Raw genomic sequence first — 18,406 nt, 5'->3', positions numbered from 1 at the left:
GAAGGTGCCTTGTGCAGCTGACCACCTTTGTCAACTTTTGTTTTGAAATCTTTACAATAGTATTTCCGCTCTCTCTTAATTATGCTGCTTTGAATGTATATGGTACTTTCTGACTTTCTTCGGTAATGTTTTATTCTGGACTGTTTTATCTGATGTTTTAATGTGGCTTGTAAACCGTTTTGAGATTTAAATCTTAAAAACGTAAAGCAGTTTCGAAATGAAGTGACTAATAATAATGAAGATTTTAAGAGAAGTCAGGACTCAGCAGACCAGCTTGGGAAGGAAGTCCTGGCCTTAGGGACCCCTCCCTACATCATCTTACGATACTTATTTGGGTGTCATACGTTTTATTTGCAAATATGCGTGTTGTAACCCTATGACTCATGGAAGAAGAGAGGAACCAGGCCTCGCTCATTGCGGGACCATGACGCCAAAGGGGCCCGTTGCCATAGCAACGACAGGCCGCCCCGCGCAAGGCGCCCTTCCCCGGGCGGGCCCCGCCCCGCTCCGCGCGCGCCCGGGCGCCCAGCCAATGCCGTCGCGCGGCTCCCCCGGGACCTGGCCTGACGTGGCAGAGGCGCCTCCCCGCCCCGCGGAGCTTGCCATTGGTGGAGGTGGGTGAGGAGGGGCGGGGCTTGAGAAGAGGGCTCTGGCTGGGCTGCTGCGGGGAAGGAAGGAGCCGGGACGGCGCTGCGAGTCGCCGCGGGAGGTGAGCCCGGGGGGGGGGGGGGGGAGAGAGAGAGAGTTAAATCGCACAGAATCTAGCTTCTTGCTGAAGCTGAGCCAGAGTCATGAGTCGCGCCTTCGTTTTTTATAAAGAAAATACTGATTGTGCTAAATTTGAGCAACCCCAGCAGTGCATTTCAGAGTGGGGTTTATTTGGTTAATGCAGTTTGACGGTGCTTTGCAGAGTAGCATAAAAGGAGCGCATACTGTACATGTCTGTGTATATACAGTATCTATATATATATATAGAGAGAGAGAGAGAATATGTTATTTTTATAGACACAGCATAATGATGTTTTCTGTGTCACACCTGGCACCCCCATGGTATAAGGAAGTTACCATAGTCAGTGGCAGAAGTATGATGTGGATGGATGACACGAGTGAGGCGTTTGTGTGCATGTGTACGAGTCTAGCAAGCTGGTCTGTTTGTTGTAGTAACTCTGGGGTGCTTCTAAAGGGCACATATATATGCAGAGAATATATATGTTCTATAGAGGACATGGGGATAAAAAAAGAAATGGGTGTTGTTATTGGTGTTTATAGTAATATTGGGAGTATGCACTTGTTACTGTTTGTAAAGGGTGTGTGTGTGTGTGTATGTGATACTACATTTAACTGTTGCGTGATTTCATGCCACCTTGAATTCCATTTTTGGAAAATAAGATGGGATGTAAGCACTAAAATAAACACAATTTAAAAAAGAACAACCCTGTTTCAGTATTTGCCTTTACAGATGTGAATTAGGCTATCTTTGCCTCCTTGTGCCAGGAATCTTTCCCCCTGCAGAACTGTTCACTTAGGTATCCCTGGAATTGGTGCTTTCCCCTTCTTAATGGTGGCCTTCTTGGATCAAGATTCAGGCCGGCATCCTGCACATCCTTTTCAAAATGTCTTATGTTCTATATTCCAGTTTTGTAAATCATTCCACAAAAAATAGTGGGCTTCAAATATTTTGATGCGGTTATTAAGAGGCAAGTGGCCTGTAATTCCATGCTAGCCATAGACGAAGATTAGTCACATCCACTGCAGCCAGTATGAAAATGCAAGCTAGTAAGGAAAAGGGCCTTCTAACTATGCCTTTTCTTCTTCTTTTTATTATGTATTTTGTGTTTTTTATCTTGTATTTTTATGTTCTGAACTGCCTTGAGATCTATGGATAAAGAACAGTATCAAAATTTAATAAATAAACAAGGAAGAGGCTTTCTTTCTTTTCACTAGCATGGAAACCAAGTAGTTTGGTAAATGTGGGGAGGAGTGACTCACCCATCTCCCAGTCTACTCAATTACCGTATTTTGTGCACCATAACACTCACTTTTTTCCTCCTAGAAAGTAAGGGGAAATGTCTGTGCGTGTTATGGAGGGAATGCCTGCGGATTTTCCTCCTCTAAAAACTACATGTGTGTTATGGTCGGGTGCGTGTTATAGAGCAAAAAATACAGTACTTTATTGAATCTCACCTATGTGACTACCTGCTTGGCTATGGCTACCTGGTGAATTGTTAAATTCAAGGCTGCTGTAGCTGTACTGTTTTTAATATTCAGTTGGAAGCCGCCCAGAGTGGCTGGGGAAACCCAGCCAGATGGGGGGGGGGTATAAATAATAAATTATTATTATTATTATTAGCTGGGGGAAGTGCAAAGTGTTTTTGGGCTAAGAGTTTCTCAGTAAGTCTTACTGTTCTCTTCTCCTCCATAGGCCATGGACGGGGACAATGAGATCCATGAGCTCCAGCGCTGCTTGGCTGAGGCAGGACAGAGCCATCTGCTTCGGTTCTGGGAAGAACTGGATGTGTCAGAGCAGCAAGAGCTGTATAGAGACTTGAAGGACATGAATCTGGGAGAGCTGGGCCAAGCTTTCCAGAAAGCCATGAAGGAAAGCAGCCATTTGCCAGGACAGGAGAACGTGGATGCCAAAATGGAACCTGTGCCGCGTGAAGTGCTAGGGAGTGCAACTCGGGACCAAGCCCATCTGTCAGCCTGGGAGCAGGAAGGTAACAAGAGGAACCCCACTTGCCACATAGTCAGACCTGGTCCCTGAAGTGATACAGACTATGTAAAGAACAAATCAGATCATAGGCTTGCTTCTCTACACTTCTTATATAATATCCACAGTTTGTGAAATATGAAAGCACTCTCTGTTAGAAGGTGTAGGCTGATGTTACGGCCAGCTCAGTTGGGACCCCTTGTAGCAAGGTTTGAGCATGTGCTTTGAGGGAAGTGGGAAGTCTCACAACTTCATGAAGTTTTCTTACAGACCGTTGTGTAACTATAATAATACAATGGCAAATCTATGTATTTTGAGACTAACATTTTTAAAAATGGTTGTGTATGTCTCTAGACTCTTATGGAAGGTGCTTGCTGAATGCCAAATTATGAATAATTTTACAAGTGGGGAGAACATACCAGTTCCTTGGTTTTCATTCTGTTAGTAACAATGCTGAATAGCACTCTTTAGATTAATTTTCTCTGTCTTGTTGTGTTCCTCCGCTTGGTTGTCTTGACTGTATGGAGCCTTGGTGGCCTATGTGGGAGTCTGCTATTCCTTTTACTATGTAGCCAAAGGGATTTAGGCCTGAGTGCCATCTCTTAATATGATCTCTTCCACTAGAAACTGCAGGAAAAAGTAGAAACAGTGGACCCTTGAGCAAGCTGTTTGTGCCAGTTCTCTGGACCGCTGAAGTGCATGTTGGTCCATAAGGACTCTCCTTGTTATCCCAAAGCGCTATGACCTTTGCCAGTGCTTTCCCCTCAGAGTCAGCTGGAGACTGACTCTATCATACCATAGTCGTAAGATCTGTGGGCTTGGAGTATGGTCTGGATTGAAGCAGTGACAGAGAGAGAGAAGAAAGAATTAAAGAATTAAAGAAAAAGTAATATCTAGGCTCAAGTCTGATTGCTCTGGACTAGAAAAATATTAAAACTTGCAAAAGCAGCAGCAGCAGCAGCTGTGTTGCTGTTAAGAAGAGAATAAGCAAGATTTTGCTTTTACTATCTCAGTAACTGTTTAAAATGTCATAAAGCAGGCTTTTGAGTAATACAGCATTCTTATCCAGGCCAAGAAAACTTGGTACTACTGAATATTTTTTGAAATTAGCTTTGTTCTGCCTTGCTGCTTAGGTTGCTCTTTGCCTGTGTTCCTCATTCACCTATACTGTGTGCCCTTTTTAAAAAAAACAACAAATGCTTAAATAGTTTCAGGCATGTTTCCAAGCAGGAAGTAATCCAGGAAGCATTTTATCATGGGGAGGCCAAATAAACATTTAACACATAATGTATATTTAGAAACACCCATATTTGAACTCCTGTGATAATAAAATTATTGATGAGAACGCCAGATTTGCATGCAACATTCTTTCTTGCCATTTCCCCAACCTCATGGCTAGCCAACTTGCCTGGCTTGAGGCAAACCATCAATTTGCCACTTCACCCAAACCAACAGTCTCTGCTTTTCAAACTTGGAAATTAGGCAAGGAATTAGCAAGTGAGCCTGAGATTCATTCCAGCACTGTACATGTGATGTCAAACACAGGTTGGCATAACCACTGATTCCCCATCTTCCAAGGTCTATTCTGAAAATGAATGATGTAACTTTTAATGTGCTTGTTCACACATTTTTGATTTTTTGATGTTGAGAAGCAATCAAACCTGAGAGTAGTATTATAGGATGGGAAAGGCAGTCATACAGAGTACAGATGCTCTACCCCCTTTCCCCCTTAAAAGCAGCAACAAAAATATACTTTAAACAATGCATATATATCTCCAGAACTGTAATTACTTTTCTTGTTCTTAAGTGAAGCTTTTGGTTCAAGATGCAAATTCTAGTGGTGTAGAAGGATGTTAGGGAATTTCTCATTACTCTTGGTTCCAAGTAGCGCATAAAACAGCCTTAGATTAGTAGTAGAGAGGACTGGAGTCTCCAAGAGCAGGATACAGAGATTCTAGCTTCATTATGTGACGCACGTCTGTTTGGATCAGTTAGATTCTTTGAGTAATGCCTTGCATGCTTGAAAAAGAGTTGTGTGCAAATCAAATGCTTGCTGTCAATCACTGGAGTAACATTTATTTTTCTTGCTCTTTTCAGGTCTCCGACAGATTTCCCAAAACAAAGTTGCTGTTCTTCTTCTAGCTGGTGGGCAAGGAACAAGGCTGGGTGTCTCGTACCCCAAGGGGATGTATGATGTAGGTCTGCCATCCCACAAAACTCTCTTCCAGATCCAAGCAGAGCGCATCCTGAAACTGCAGCAGCTGGCTGAAAGACAACATGGCCTGAAATGTGTTATTCCATGGTAAGCAACTTGGACACTTCAGTCATTTTATCAGTGTTCTTCAGGACCAAGTGGAAGCAGATGATCCCTGTTAGTGGTCTTTGTTTTGTTGGTTCAGAAGCTTTTGCTGCCTTGCTTTCAGGGCTGTATGGCTACTCAGGGTTGTATCCAGCAGTGGTGTGAGCAGAAGACAGCTTGCCTGCAGAAGACATTCTTTTCCCTTCTTCTACATCATCAACCCCTACACACACTCCACCCCCCAAGAGTACTTTGGGGCCCTTCAACAGTGAGGGGTGTATCTTATAAAGTTGCAGTGCAAGGGTAAAATAGCTATAAGTTGGCATAAGATCTCTTGCCCCAGTTTTGAATTATTTCCTCTGAAGTTTTCTGGCACGTATGGTTTCAGAGCCCATAAGAAAGCTGTGAAATAACACTTGTGAATGCATGGCTTCTTTTGGCCCTTTGGGGAGGAAGGTTCCTACGTATGTCTAGTAGCAAGGAAAGGCCACGAGCTTTGTATCCCATAAGAGGTGAACACTTTCATTTTCCAACAGGCTTTGGGAAAGTGACTGCTTTTAGTTAAAAGGCTGGTGCCATGCTGATTTTATTATAATTATGTGTATGCTTTAAACAGATTTTATAGATTTATTTAGTTTTAATTCTATTGTTTTTCAATGATAGATTTTTCTATGTTCGTAGCAGTTCTTGTTTTATTTGTAAGCCACTTTGAGTTCTGATGTGGGGAATGCAGGATATAAATATATAATAGATGGTGATGATGTTGATGATATGATATGATATGCTCCCTGTCGTAATTATCTATGATTCTTTTATTTGTGCCATTCAGGTACATCATGACAAGTGGTAGGACAATGGAATTGACTGAAGAATTTTTCCTGAAGCACAAATACTTTGGCTTAAAGAACGAGAATGTGATCTTCTTCCAGCAAGGGATGCTGCCTGCTATGGACTTTGATGGGAAAATCCTCTTGGAAGAGAAAGGCAAAGTTTCTATGGCACCAGGTGCAACATCTATAGGAACCCTTTCCAAACCCATATTGGCAATTGCCCCTCTTTGCTCTAGCATTCATCAGCTTCTGCTATGTCCGTAATTTGCTTCCTGTGACTTGATGAGAAAAGGTGCTGAGGAAAGGGGCAGCTGGGGCTTCTGCTTAATAGTTGAGGCTACCAGCAAGCCTCTTTCCTACTCTCATGTTTTGTTTCCCAGTTGTGTCTATGCAAATCCACAGTTTGGCATGATGGCCTCAATTAAAAATGTCATTTTTTCCTCATTCTTCTTCACCCCCCATTATGTCTTCCAAAAGCAACTCCTCCCTTTTTATCATTCAAAAAATAGAACAGATTGTGATTATAAAGAAAACAATGTAGAAAATAGGAATATCATACAAAAACCAACAAGACGTAGACTCCCAAACTTCATAGAGAATCATGACAACCAGCAGCTAAGCTTCAATAACACCAGTAACTATAACAAGTGAGACACTAAAAATTTGCCATCTAACTTGTATTTTTGTGGCATTGTGTAACTGGGCTCCAAATTTGATTGTTTCAGTAGTGACTAAGTTAACAAGTATGGTTTTTTTCCAAACTTTGAGCAACCGTTCTTTTTTTATTTTTATGATGGTTCCAAATAACACCCTTCAGTATCTTCCAAATTCAGAAATTTAACACACAGAAGTTGCTCATGCTTATTCATCTGGTTATTTTTTTATTAGCTCAATAAAAAAGCTTTCAGGTCATTATGTAAGGCAACATGTGAAAATTCTTGAACCATATAACCAGGCCCCCAACATCACTTTGCCCTTACACAGGGCCATCGTGGTCATTTTCTCAAAGCCAACATTTTCAGCTTCCAGATACTTCAAGCATGGAAACGCTGAATCTTCAAGACATTTTCTTTCTGATTGAACGCTTGCGATTAGCATGAACTTTTATTAAAAAGGAAGTTCCATACTTCATGAAAGATTAGCTGTGGGGGCATAGGCTATCATTTGTGCAGCAGCCATCATGGCTGCCCCAGCATCTGATATGTTGCCCAACAAATCTTTTAGCAATTAATGTTTGTGTTGTTTTTTGGATTGCCCAGCTGGCAGTTAGCTCATGCATAGAGCTGAAATGCTTTTCTATGTGGAGCTCAGTTAATTGTTTTGCTTCTTACCTTTAAAAGCCCTAAAGGGAATGCTGCCTCCTTTGTGGACCTCACTGGCCCCTCAGAGTTTTGGACCAAGGTCCTGCTGTACCCAGGGTAACACTGGAGGCCATGAAGAAGGCAGACTGCCTCAGCTGAAACACCATCACTTACAGAGCTCTCTCGAGAGGGGGGATGGTTTTCTCTGACTTTTGTGTGTGGGCAGGACTTTAAAAAAAAATCGAAAGGCATTTGGAATATAAGGTTTTCAGTGATGCTGCTGATATATTCTGTGTTACCAGTAATGCTGAATTTTTAGGATTTTTACTGACAAACCTTAAGTATGTTAACTTGTCTTTGTCATGTCAAAAAAAGGTGCACAAAACCTGATGTGAAAAAATAACTTTTCTGACCTACTGAACTGCTTCCTTTTCTTCTCCCTTCCTAAAGATGGTAATGGTGGTCTCTACCGAGCTCTGGCAGCCCATCATATTGTGGAGGACATGGAAAAGCGAGGCATTGGCAGCATCCATGTCTATTGTGTTGACAATATTTTAGTCAAAGTGGCTGACCCTCGCTTCATTGGCTTCTGTGTACAGAAGGGAGCAGACTGTGGAGCAAAGGTAACCCATGTTGATGCAGGCTGTAGAGAGGGAGTAGCCCCCTCACCTCCTGTTGTTAGGTTTGGGAAGGTGACTCTGTAAGACCTTGTGGGGGTGGGGTAGTGTTAGGTGTAACTAACTGCACTCTTTTATCTTCTGAATGGCTTCTTCATTGAACTGTCAGACTTTAGTTTTTATTGCCTTTTGATTCCACTGTTTCCCTCCTCTCTACTCATGCATGAATACCAGTAGCTGAAAGCCAGAGGGGGGAGAGTTGCTCTTGCACTCGGGTCGCGCCTGCTGGTTTCCTGCCGGCGCCTGCTTGGCCACTGTGAGAACAGGATGCTGGACTCCGTGGGCCTGATCCAGCTGGCTCTTCTTATGTTCATATTATACTGTGGTACCTAAGAATAGCATCCATGTACGTTCATGCATATGATGAAGCCCACCAAGGTGCATGCTGTAATCAGTTTGTTAGCCTTCTAAGTATAACAAAACTGTTGTTGTTCTTCTATATTAGGTTGTTGAAAAGACCAATCCCACAGAGCCCGTTGGTGTGGTGTGCCGAGTGGGTGGCGTTTACCAAGTGGTGGAGTACAGTGAGATTTCTCTGGCCACAGCACAGAAAAGGGGACCTGATGGCCGGCTGCTGTTTAATGCTGGGAACATAGCCAACCACTACTTCACCCTGGAGTTTCTGAAAGACATTGTCAAGTACGGGCATCCTTTAGTCCTGAGATGCACTCCTACAGGAGTGGAATAGCTCTTATATATTATTTCCTTCTATCTATCCTCATATATCTGCAGTTGCTACCTTCCTTTTGTGTCACAAATTTTTAGCAAACAATGCCAGTTTATACATGTAGCGGAATCAAGGGGTAAATCTTTTCCTGAACTATGCTACCATATTTTTCCGTGTGTAAGACTAGGGTTTTTATTTTTATTTTTAAAAAAAGGTTTAAAATTGGGGCTCATCTTATACACGGGTAGTGCTAAGGGGTGTTTTCTTATTTTGGAGTCCCCCCCCAAATGGGGGGGCATCTTAAACATGAGGGCGTCTTATACACAGAAAAATATGGCACTTCAGGCAGCTGGAGACAGGGAGCTGCATGTTTGAATGCACCCCTGGCGGGGAGGGAGAACAGCGAATTCTCGCTTTTTAACAGCAGAATTCAGCTAGATTTGCCTCCTTCAGAACATGATTCTGCAGGAATTAGGAACTTGTTGCCCTGTTCTTAGACTGAAACTCACATAAACCCCAGTCAGTATGGCCAATGGTCAGGGGTGATAGAAGTTGTGATCCAGTAACAGCTAAAGCGCCACAGGTTGCATCCCAGCACTCTTGTTTTGGGTCCACAGAGATCCGCCCCCGAACCCCTGAATCTGGCGATCATTCTAGCTAGAAAAAGCTTTACCACTTGATTCTGCTATGTTTATGTCCCTGTGCAGAGTATGTCCCCCTGTTTCAGTTTAAAGGTGGAAATGATTGAGAACTGGGGCGCTGGTTAACTGTTCTGAGTTTTTTTGGGGGGGAAGTTCAGTGGCACTTGCTTATGGAAATGGCAAGGTTTTTTAATGGAAGCATTCTGCTAGGCCCACCACAAAGCTCTAACTTCCAGTTTCAATGTTATTTTGTCTCAGTCAGAACAGTAAATGTAGATAAAAATAATATGCTGATTGTGTCCAAGCCTTAAAGAGAATTGATGAAAGATAATGGTCCCTAATACGTAGGGACAGAGGTGTTTAGAGCTCCATGTCAATAGCAGAGGACCTGAATTGTGCATTAAAACCATGAAGTTAGTAGTGGAGATTTTGGCATGCTGATGCAGTCTGATTGCACTGAGATTTGTACTAGTTGCTGCTGGTGGGGTGTGTGAGGTGTGTGTGTAAAAAGTGGTAGTGAGTCCTAACTGCAGATCATCTGTAGAAAATGGCACCTTCTACCTTTGCAGCCAAAAGGTAAAGCAGAGGTGTGGATCAAATATCCTACACTTGGGATAGATGGCTTATTCTGTGCCAGAATAACTAGATATCAAGCGTCTTTTGCTGGAAATACATTAATATTCAATGGAAACCTAAGAACTGCCTTGTTATATCTAGGTCTATCTCATTCAGTATTGGTTTTCAGCTGCCGTGCAAGTAGTTCACAAGCCTGGCATGAAGGTGATGTCTTTCCCCATTCTCTGCCCCTAACATCTGGTACCTGGAGGCTTCATTTAGCTAATGACCCTTGATTCCCTGTGTGCTTCAGACTCTGCTGACTCTTCCCTTGATGTTTCAGTCTTTACGAGCCTCAGCTACAGCACCACGTAGCCCAAAAGAAGATCCCGTGTATAGATGTAGCCACTGGAAAGCCTCTGAAGCCAGACAAACCAAATGGGATTAAGATGGAGAAATTCGTATTTGACATCTTCCAGTTTGCCAAGTATGTCCTTTTGTTCTGCTCCTCTGCCTAGTCCTGAGGGTGTTTTGTGTTACCTGTTGCAACTTCATTTTGGTATGTTAGCTTTACTTTCAAAACAAGAAACCCAATTTTGGATCTTCACAGTTGTAGAAGGTACAAACTATATGAGGCATGTGCGCTGGGAAGCTGAGCTGCCGAGAAACTAGCTGAGATTAGCAAAGAGAGGAACTAAGTTAATCATGCAGTTTGGAGAGCAGAAAGAAGTATGTTGCATGAGGAGTTGAGAATAGATTTTTACTTATGGGTGAGGAGAATTCTTGCATCCTGAGACTCTTGTGGCAACTGATAGCACAGAGGCAGTCATAGTCGGAAACCAGCAAGAGGGCAGGGGGCCTTCTTGGAGAGGAGCATGTGGCCTGTATACTAAACCTCTGCTATGGTGGCAAGGTGAAGTCCCAGGAAAGTCCCTCTTTGCCACAGTGCCTTCAGTTGTCCCTTTGTGTGTCAGATTGGGACTGCCCTCGCAGCCTAGAAAGAGGGAAACTGAAAATCTGCAGTCCACTTCTGAAGACTGGGAAAAGATTCTCTTTGCTTCTTACAAGTCCTTGGCCTTCGCCTTGGAAAGTGATGTCCATGCTTGCATGTTTGCGTGGCTGGCCTGTCACAGTAAAATTTGAGGTATTTGGGAACCTTCTTGAACTTTGGCTGGTTTCCTTCTAATTTGATGGATAAAAAAAAAAACTTACCAGAGCTGTCTCTGCTTTCTTGCTCTTCTAGAAAATTTGTGGTTTACGAAGTGCTGAGAGAAGACGAGTTCTCTCCTCTGAAGAATGCAGACAGCCAGAATGGGAAAGACAGCCCCACCACTGCACGCCACTCGCTGATGTCACTGCATCACTGTTGGGTTCTCAATGCTGGAGGGCACTTTGTGGATGAAAATGGAAGACGCCTTTCTGCAATTCCCCGGTAAGAATATTTAGCTTTTGCCTTCCGCCCCTGAGTATAGCCTATGGAAGTGGGTGTAGTGGCTGTACATCTGGGAGAGTGTGCAAGGATGCTGAAGGTTCCAGTTGATCGGGTTTCTAGTAATATTCTGCAACAGGCTCCCATGTCCATAATATCTCCCTTTGATTGTAATTAGCATGGCTGAGATAACTACACAGTGTGAGGCAACAATCTTGATTGATGTACTTGATCATCACAGTTGCATCTGTGTCATTGGGGACAAGTGAATGGAACCCCAGCATTTAGGAAACTACTCCAGCCTTCCATAATTCAAACTGGAGCCGGGATATCCAAGCCTTTTTAGAGAACAGCTGCTTTAGGCTCCCTCTTCTTCAGATGTGGGTATGTACCAGTGCCTTCGCCCTTTTAGAATAATAGCAGCAAGCAGAAGACAACAATTTGTCTATTCCTTGAAGTGTGTTTATAAAGTATTTTTACCCCACTCCTTAACTGAAAAGGCTCACACAGTGGCTAACAAATCAATAGAAAAATCCCAGACTTAAAATCTAAAAGGCACAACACACCAGAAACAAAAGATGGAGAGGAAGGGAGAAGGTGAACACAAGCACCCGTAGGTTAAAAAGGTAAAGGTAGCCCTGACCGTTAGGTCCAGTCGCATCTTGCTCTGTAGGCTGAGGGAGCTGGCGTTTGTCCGCAGACAGCTTCTGGGTCATGTGGCCAGCATAACTAAGCCACTTCTGGTGAAACTAGAGCAGCGCACGGAAATGCCATTTACCTTCCCGCCAGAGCTGTACCTATTTATCTACTTGCACTTTGATGTGCTTTCAAACTGCTAGGTGGGCAGGAGCTGGGACCAAACAATAGGAGCTCATTCCGTCGGGGGGTTTCGAACCGCCGACCTTCTGATCGGCAAGCCCTAGGCTCTGTGGTTTAGACCACAGCGCCACCTGTGTCCCAGTAGGTTACTGTGTTCTTATAATGACCATCTGGAATGGAAAGACTTCAGAAGAAGAGGAGATAATGTTAGCTGGTTTCTCAGCAGAGCTGATGAATTTACCAAGCCCTAGTATCTAATGCAGTCTTTGTCAGTCTTGGGTCCCTAGAGGTTGTTGGGCTACAACTCCCTAGCCAGTGAGGCCAGGGGTCAGGAATGGTGGGAGTTGTCATTCAAGAACATTGGGGACCCAAGGTTGAGAGAGGCTGCTCTAATGTAGGGTTTAGGAAACAGCTGGGATAACAGCTTTATAATGGTTGAATAGAAGCTGCTTGGCAGATGAGCCTTGCTTGTACATACTTGAGTGCCTCAACACATTTGCTCATAGGACTAGAGTGATCATCTCCTCAACTGCATCCATGCTTGGAGCTGGTGGAATTAAAAGTTTTCTGGCTGGGGGAGTTATGAGGGGTCTTGGAATCATACTGAATTTACATGATCAAGATTAAGTTTGTGGGAGACTGCGTCTCTTGCATAGAAACATCTATGTTGTTCTGAAGAGAGTGGAATTGAGTGAAGTGGTCTACCACACTCATGGCACATGCAAAACAATTTGTTTAGTTAGAAGTAGAATCCTAAATAACGTGCCACTGTCATTCAGTTCAGCCAGCAGTGGCCTCCAAGGCCCTTAGGAGTCATATCAATGGAATGAGCCCCACCAACCATTGTACAGTGGTACCTTGGTTGTTGAACCTAATCAAAAACCAATTCTGATTGTTACCAGAACACTCACTTCCAGGTTTGTGGCATTCGGGAGCCGATTTGCTTGGCAGCCAAGCCATTTGACAACCAAGGTACCAAGAGACTCAGGAAAGTCTGCTGTTTTGATCTGGCATATTCCCTAGCTTCATTTCCCTTCTCATTAATCCTTTTTCTTCCCATGTGACAGTTGCACTAATGGAAGGTCTGATGCGATCCAGGCGGATGTCAGTCACAAGTAAATATACTATCCTGGACGGGTGGAGGTGCATGGTGATGGCGTTGCGCTTGGCACTGACTAACAATCCTTTCTGCAGCATGCAGGGTCTCGGTGCTCAGCCTGTTCTGTTTCATTTTTTAAGGGAGTGGGTTGCTGTTTTTTGCTGTGATAAACCTGTCTCTTGGGAAGGGTCTGGCAGCTGAGGTGAATGCTGGGGAAAGGTGCATGTCTTGACGAGTGAAACTGAAGAGTAACCTGGCCACATTCCTTTGAGAAATCTGTGAATCTGAAAGGCTTAACTGGGAGCTGATGGCATATGACCCTGTGAGTGCTTTTATGGTGTACCAAGACAAGAGGTTTAATGAAAATGAGCTGGTAGGGCTCTCAGTTTTGCATGCAGTGTAGTATGCACTGCGTTTTTGCCAGGCTTAGAGTCTGTTTTTAAGTTTGCCAGAAGGCTTGCTTATGTTTTGGAAGGCAGAGTGACACAGTTTAGGTATTGCTTTTACCATGTTTGATCTCTGCTATAGTTCTGTAATTACTGTAAGCTACTGTGTCCATCGGTCATCCTGTTTTCTCACGTAGACTTCATTTCCAGATCCCAATGAGATTCTATTATTATTGCTATTATTGTTCTGTGCCTAAGGGCTCAGTATTTTAAAATGGAGAAGACTGTTCACAGGAAGAAATTTCCACACAAAACTTGTGAAAGCCATTTTAAAACAAACTGGCAAGAGGAGAGTCAACTGAGAATCTAGTGCTTCTGCATAGTTACGACAGATTCAGCTCCATAGTTCATGTGAATTTAAAAAACATATACACAGCACCTCTGAGAATTGGAGTGCTCGCGTGCAGCTGCACTGTATTAACAGAACTTTCTAGAGCTGCTGTGCAACGAACTTCCTGCAGCCAATAGGAAGCCGTGGCCCCATGCAGAGCAACCGGCGGGGCAGTTTAGCTCCGCGCGGGGACTGATCGAGCGGGCGGCAGGGGCGGGGAGCCGGTTTAACGACCCACTCGGGCCATATACGGCCCACGGACCGTGGTTTGCCGACCTCTGGTCTTGGTAGTGCTGCAATTTGGAAAGTGCTGGTTTCTCTTGCTGTTTCTTCCCTTTTCCAAAGGGCATCACAAGTGAGAGAGAAATCCTTCTCTGCCAAAGGAGGTGGGCAAGAACATTATTGCAAGCAAGGCTGCTAAGCCAGCCCAAGGCGTGTACACTTTGCTGTCTCCCTTAGATTCTAGAGCACCATGGCTTGGTGGAGTAAGCAGTGCTGAGCTAGCTAGATGGACCAATAATCAGATTTCCTTTTGGGTATCATCATACAATCTACTCTACTAATTTTACTGTTAGGACCACCAATTCTAGCAGAATGGATCACTTGCTGGAATTTCTTGTGACTTTTGACCTGGAACAAAGTGCTTATGAATTCCTTGATTGTGAGCCGAAACCTTTATGGGCCACTTAAGATAGCTTTTGTCTAATTTCCAACATGGAAAGCACATGTGCACAGGAGTTTGCAATTGTGCAAGCAGACTTTCATGCCTTGTTTTTGTTCTGAAACCCAAAGGGCTGTCAAACAACTGCCTCTTTTATTCAGTTAAATTGAAATAATTTGCAGTACCAACATTTTCACAAACAGCTACCAGTCATAGTAATAAGGAAAGACCACATTTTTTTAAAAAATGCACTCCATATTATACTAACACTAGAACCAAAATAACACCCGAGAACGTAATGACATTGTCTTAAACTCTGAGCCTTGCTGATTTAAAATTTGTGTCTCTTGGATTCGACAACTAAAGCTTTATAGTCGGTTGAGCTACAATTTTTAAATCCAGAACCCTCATAAATTGTCTGAAGATGGAAGGCACAATGCTTGAAATGATGTACAGTGGTACCTCGGGTTACAAACACTTCAGGTTACAAACACTTCCGGTTACAGACTCCGCTAACCCAGAAGTAGTACCTGGGCTAAGAACTTTACCTCAGGATGAGAACAGAAATTGCTGCAGCAGCGGGAGGCCCCATTAGCTAAAGTGGTACCTCAGGTTGAGAATGGATTCAGGTTAAGAACAGACCTCCGGAATGAATTAAGTTTGTAACCAGAGGTACCACTGTATTAGAGTGGGTTTTTTAAGCAAATGGTCTGCTCAGTTTAATATTGACGCTCATTAATAAGAAGATATGTATGTGAAAGGAGCAGTGAAGTTTTAATTTTTTTACTCCCACTTCTCAGTTGCCACTGGTGCGTTGTGTGTGTGTGTGTGTGTGTGTGTGTGTGTGTGTGTGTGTCTCTCAGGGCACAAGCTTAACTAACCCCTGTGGATTCAGGTACTGCAGCTGCTGCATGGGTGCCATCTTAGTTTCCTTACTGCTGCTGAACTGTTTCCTTGGCAGGAGCTGAGGAAGATGCTAATCCTTAACAAAGTGACAAGAGTGACTACCTTCCTAACTGAAAGACGTGTATCTTGTCTGATTTGTTTATGTTTTTCTCCCTCACTTTTTTTCTTTAGACTGAAGGATGCCAATGATTTCCCAATTCAGTGTGAGATTTCTCCTCTTGTTTCCTACGGGGGTGAAGTAAGTTGATGTGGTCTTCTCTATTTCTCTCCCAACCCCCATCCAGTTTGAATTTGTAATTCCCCTCTCTTAACGCTCAGGGCACATAGCAAGCCTTGACGTAAACCACAGGAAGGTATGCTATGCACGCCTTATAAAAATGAGCTGGTGGCTGTCTGTCCTTGGCGCTGTAGCGGAGAAGGGGTAAGAGGAGCCTAGAGAGCTGGCACGAGGAAGTCATCTTATCTTGTAGATGCAGGCGTGAGTTTATCTGGCCATTCAAACAGTGGTGTAAGTCATGGGTAGGCAAACTAAGGTCCACAGGTCCAATTGCCTTCTGGATCCGGCCCGCGAATGGTCTGGGAATCTCTGCATGGCTTGCCAGTGCGTGTTCTTTCCCTCCCACTCCCTCCCACGGCAGTGGCGCCGGCGCCTCCTCCCTCCTGGCTTCTCCCTGCCCTGCCTAGAGGAGGAAGGGGGCTGGGCTTTGTTGGTGCCAGCAGCACCAGTGCTTGAGTGGGCGCCGTTTTAAGCAGCCCCTCTTCGGAGCCCTTTTGTGCGCCGCTCATCACCCCTCTGCTGCCAGCCCCTGCCGCTCGCAAGACACAGGTAAGCAGCCACAAGGGCTTGTGGTGCTCTTGCACCATTCCCCCCCCAAAAAAAAATAGTCCGGTCCCCCACAAGGTCTGTCACGAGTCTTGTACTCCCAGCAGGGTCACCCAAGGCGGTAAGGTCAAAGGGGAGGAGCTAGACCTGTGGTTCCCAACGTGGGGCTCACCACACACCCCACAGGGGGGTAATTTGGTTTTTAAGGGGGGCAAATTGAGAATGAATTAGACCAAGTTAATGGCCTTTTAGGTTTCCTCCATGTGAATAGGAGTTCACTTTTTGAATAGTAAGAATTATATGTGACCAGGGGGAGGAGCATTAGGATTTTAGAGATGCTTAGGTGGGGCATGGCCAAAAAAAGTTTGGGAACCACTGAGCTAGACATAGAATAATCCTAGAAGTCCTCAATGGCAGAACAGGCGGAAGATAAAAAGCAGTATGTTAGAACGACTGTGAAGGCGAATGAAGGCTGCAGCAGACAGGAATCTACCGGTTGTTGTGATACTCATGTCATCGGAATAGAGCCTTACTGCGAAGACTGTGCATTGGTCAGTGTGTACTGATCTACACGCATAAAACAAATTTTTGGAAAGTTGGATAATTATGATAACTAATGGTCTCAGGGGCAGGGGGCACATTTTTATTTGTATTATTATTACTTTGTTAGAAAAGAAAAGCAATACATCTGCTTCAACTGTGCAAGAGGAATGTCAGAAGTTGATTTGGCTTTTCTAGCCACTTGCTCTGTGTTGGACATGGAAGGTGTAAATGATTAATCCGGAGCTTGAAACTCTGACATGGCTGCCAATTTGTATGAATAAAGTGTTATATGCCAGGTGTTTCTGGTATCTTGTTATCTCATTTATTGCCATAACTCCTATGTGGAGATCATAAATACTTATGTTTACAGGTGGGGAAATAAAGTTGAATGGTTCTTGGCTGAACAGAAATTTGAACCTGGTGTTCCCAAGTTCAGAGCTGCACTTTGGTTTGCACTTAAGTTTTGACGCTCTAGCCTTTAGTACTACTAAATCTGCTGTGCCCAGTTTCTGAATATCTGTTGCTGCTTTTATTCTCCTAGGGCCTGGAGGAATACGTGAAGGACAAAGAATTCCATGCCCCTTTGATTATCCATGAGTTGGTGAAGAATGGATTGTGAGATCCCCCTGTTCATCTTTCTGGTCTAGAACTTGTTGTGATCCTCGGTTGTCAGACTGTGAATATTTGAATTAAAGTTTCAGTATCACCCTGTGGGTTTTTCACTTAAATTGAATTCCCTCAAAATCCAGGACTTGGCTGCAGTAAGAATGGATGTAGTCCTTTTCACGCTTTTTATCTTGAGGATAGCTATTTATATAACTTTTAATTTAAGGGTAGTAACACTTAAAATAGCAAGGATGCTACATTTCATTCTACAGTACTTCAAGGCATTTTGTATCAAATCCAATGGTATACCTTCAAAAAGGCTTTATGGTACGGGGTTTGAGTTGGAGAAATTTTATTTTTCTCAAATATATGTGGCTTTTTAAAAAGTGATGGGATTTTATGGCTACCCATATTGTGCTTTTATTAACAGTTGTATCTTGCAAAGGTTGCACAGTTGAAAGATTGCTGAAGGAGTGAAACTGGATTAAATTGTCTCCCCCCCCCCCAATGCTGTGTTTCCTCAAACTTCTTGAACCTGCTTCTGAATTTCCACTCTTTGTGTGGGGCGGGGGCTGACCCTGTACCTCCACGTGTTTCACATGAGATTGTATAAATGATCCTTGCATGCAGTTTTGTGCATAGAGCACACTGCTTCTTGTGAAGATATGTGTACTGGGGTATTAATGCCAAATACCATCAGTTAGAGGAGGGATAGAACAGGATTCCTTGATGGGGTAATGTGGGCGCAATAGGGGATTATGAGGACACTGTCAAGGAGCATTCGGTCCACCCAGAGCTTTGGGGAAGGAGCCAAACAAAGACTTTGTGTGCCTCTCCAGGTGCCTGCTGTCCCAGTTTGACAACCAAAATGAATGTCTCATTCCCCTCCCCGCCCCAAATTATTTTTATTAATACAGTTTCTTAAAATCAGGTTTCCTGCTCCTGTTCCAAACATATGATCATTATTTCCTCACACTGCCACATCATTTTGTATTTAGAGTCCAATTAACACCATTCACTTGCTGTTAAACCATTCTTCTAGCTGGCCACCTTTTTCACCTTA

General features: G+C 43.7%; 1 protein-coding gene across 2 annotated transcripts; it reads left to right on the top strand.

Moving 5' to 3' along the window:
- The first annotated feature begins 629 nt into the window (after positions 1-629).
- On the top strand, positions 630-17,851 carry UAP1 (UDP-N-acetylglucosamine pyrophosphorylase 1). Of its 2 annotated transcripts, XM_079981526.1 has the most exons (11): positions 630-709; positions 2,423-2,717; positions 4,808-5,012; positions 5,839-6,014; positions 7,591-7,763; positions 8,263-8,456; positions 10,024-10,167; positions 10,924-11,112; positions 12,996-13,043; positions 15,543-15,609; positions 17,279-17,851. In XM_079981526.1, exons 2-11 carry the CDS (start codon positions 2,426-2,428, stop codon positions 17,354-17,356), a joined length of 1,566 nt encoding a protein of 521 aa, XP_079837652.1. In that variant the 5' UTR covers positions 630-709; positions 2,423-2,425; the 3' UTR covers positions 17,357-17,851. The 2 variants fall into 2 exon arrangements, with proteins under 2 accessions (XP_079837652.1, XP_079837653.1); XM_079981527.1 differs by lacking the exon at positions 12,996-13,043.
- The last annotated feature ends 555 nt before the right edge of the window (positions 17,852-18,406 follow it).

Source organism: Podarcis cretensis (genome assembly GCF_951804945.1).
Source record: "Podarcis cretensis genome assembly, chromosome: 6".
Classification (NCBI taxonomy): domain Eukaryota; kingdom Metazoa; phylum Chordata; class Lepidosauria; order Squamata; family Lacertidae; genus Podarcis; species Podarcis cretensis.
The sequence above is the reverse complement of the archived record's forward strand: the minus strand, read 5'-3'. Positions and strand labels throughout refer to the sequence as shown.

Excerpts from the sequence above, each read along its gene's own strand:
- UAP1 (XM_079981526.1), top strand. The coding sequence starts at position 2,426 with ATGGACGGGGACAATGAGATCCATGAGCTCCAGCGCTGCTTGGCTGAG. Across the intron at positions 7,764-8,262 it reads GAGCAGACTGTGGAGCAAAG|GTTGTTGAAAAGACCAATCC; the intron begins GTAACCCATGTT and ends CTTCTATATTAG. Across the intron at positions 10,168-10,923 it reads GACATCTTCCAGTTTGCCAA|AAAATTTGTGGTTTACGAAG; the intron begins GTATGTCCTTTT and ends TTGCTCTTCTAG.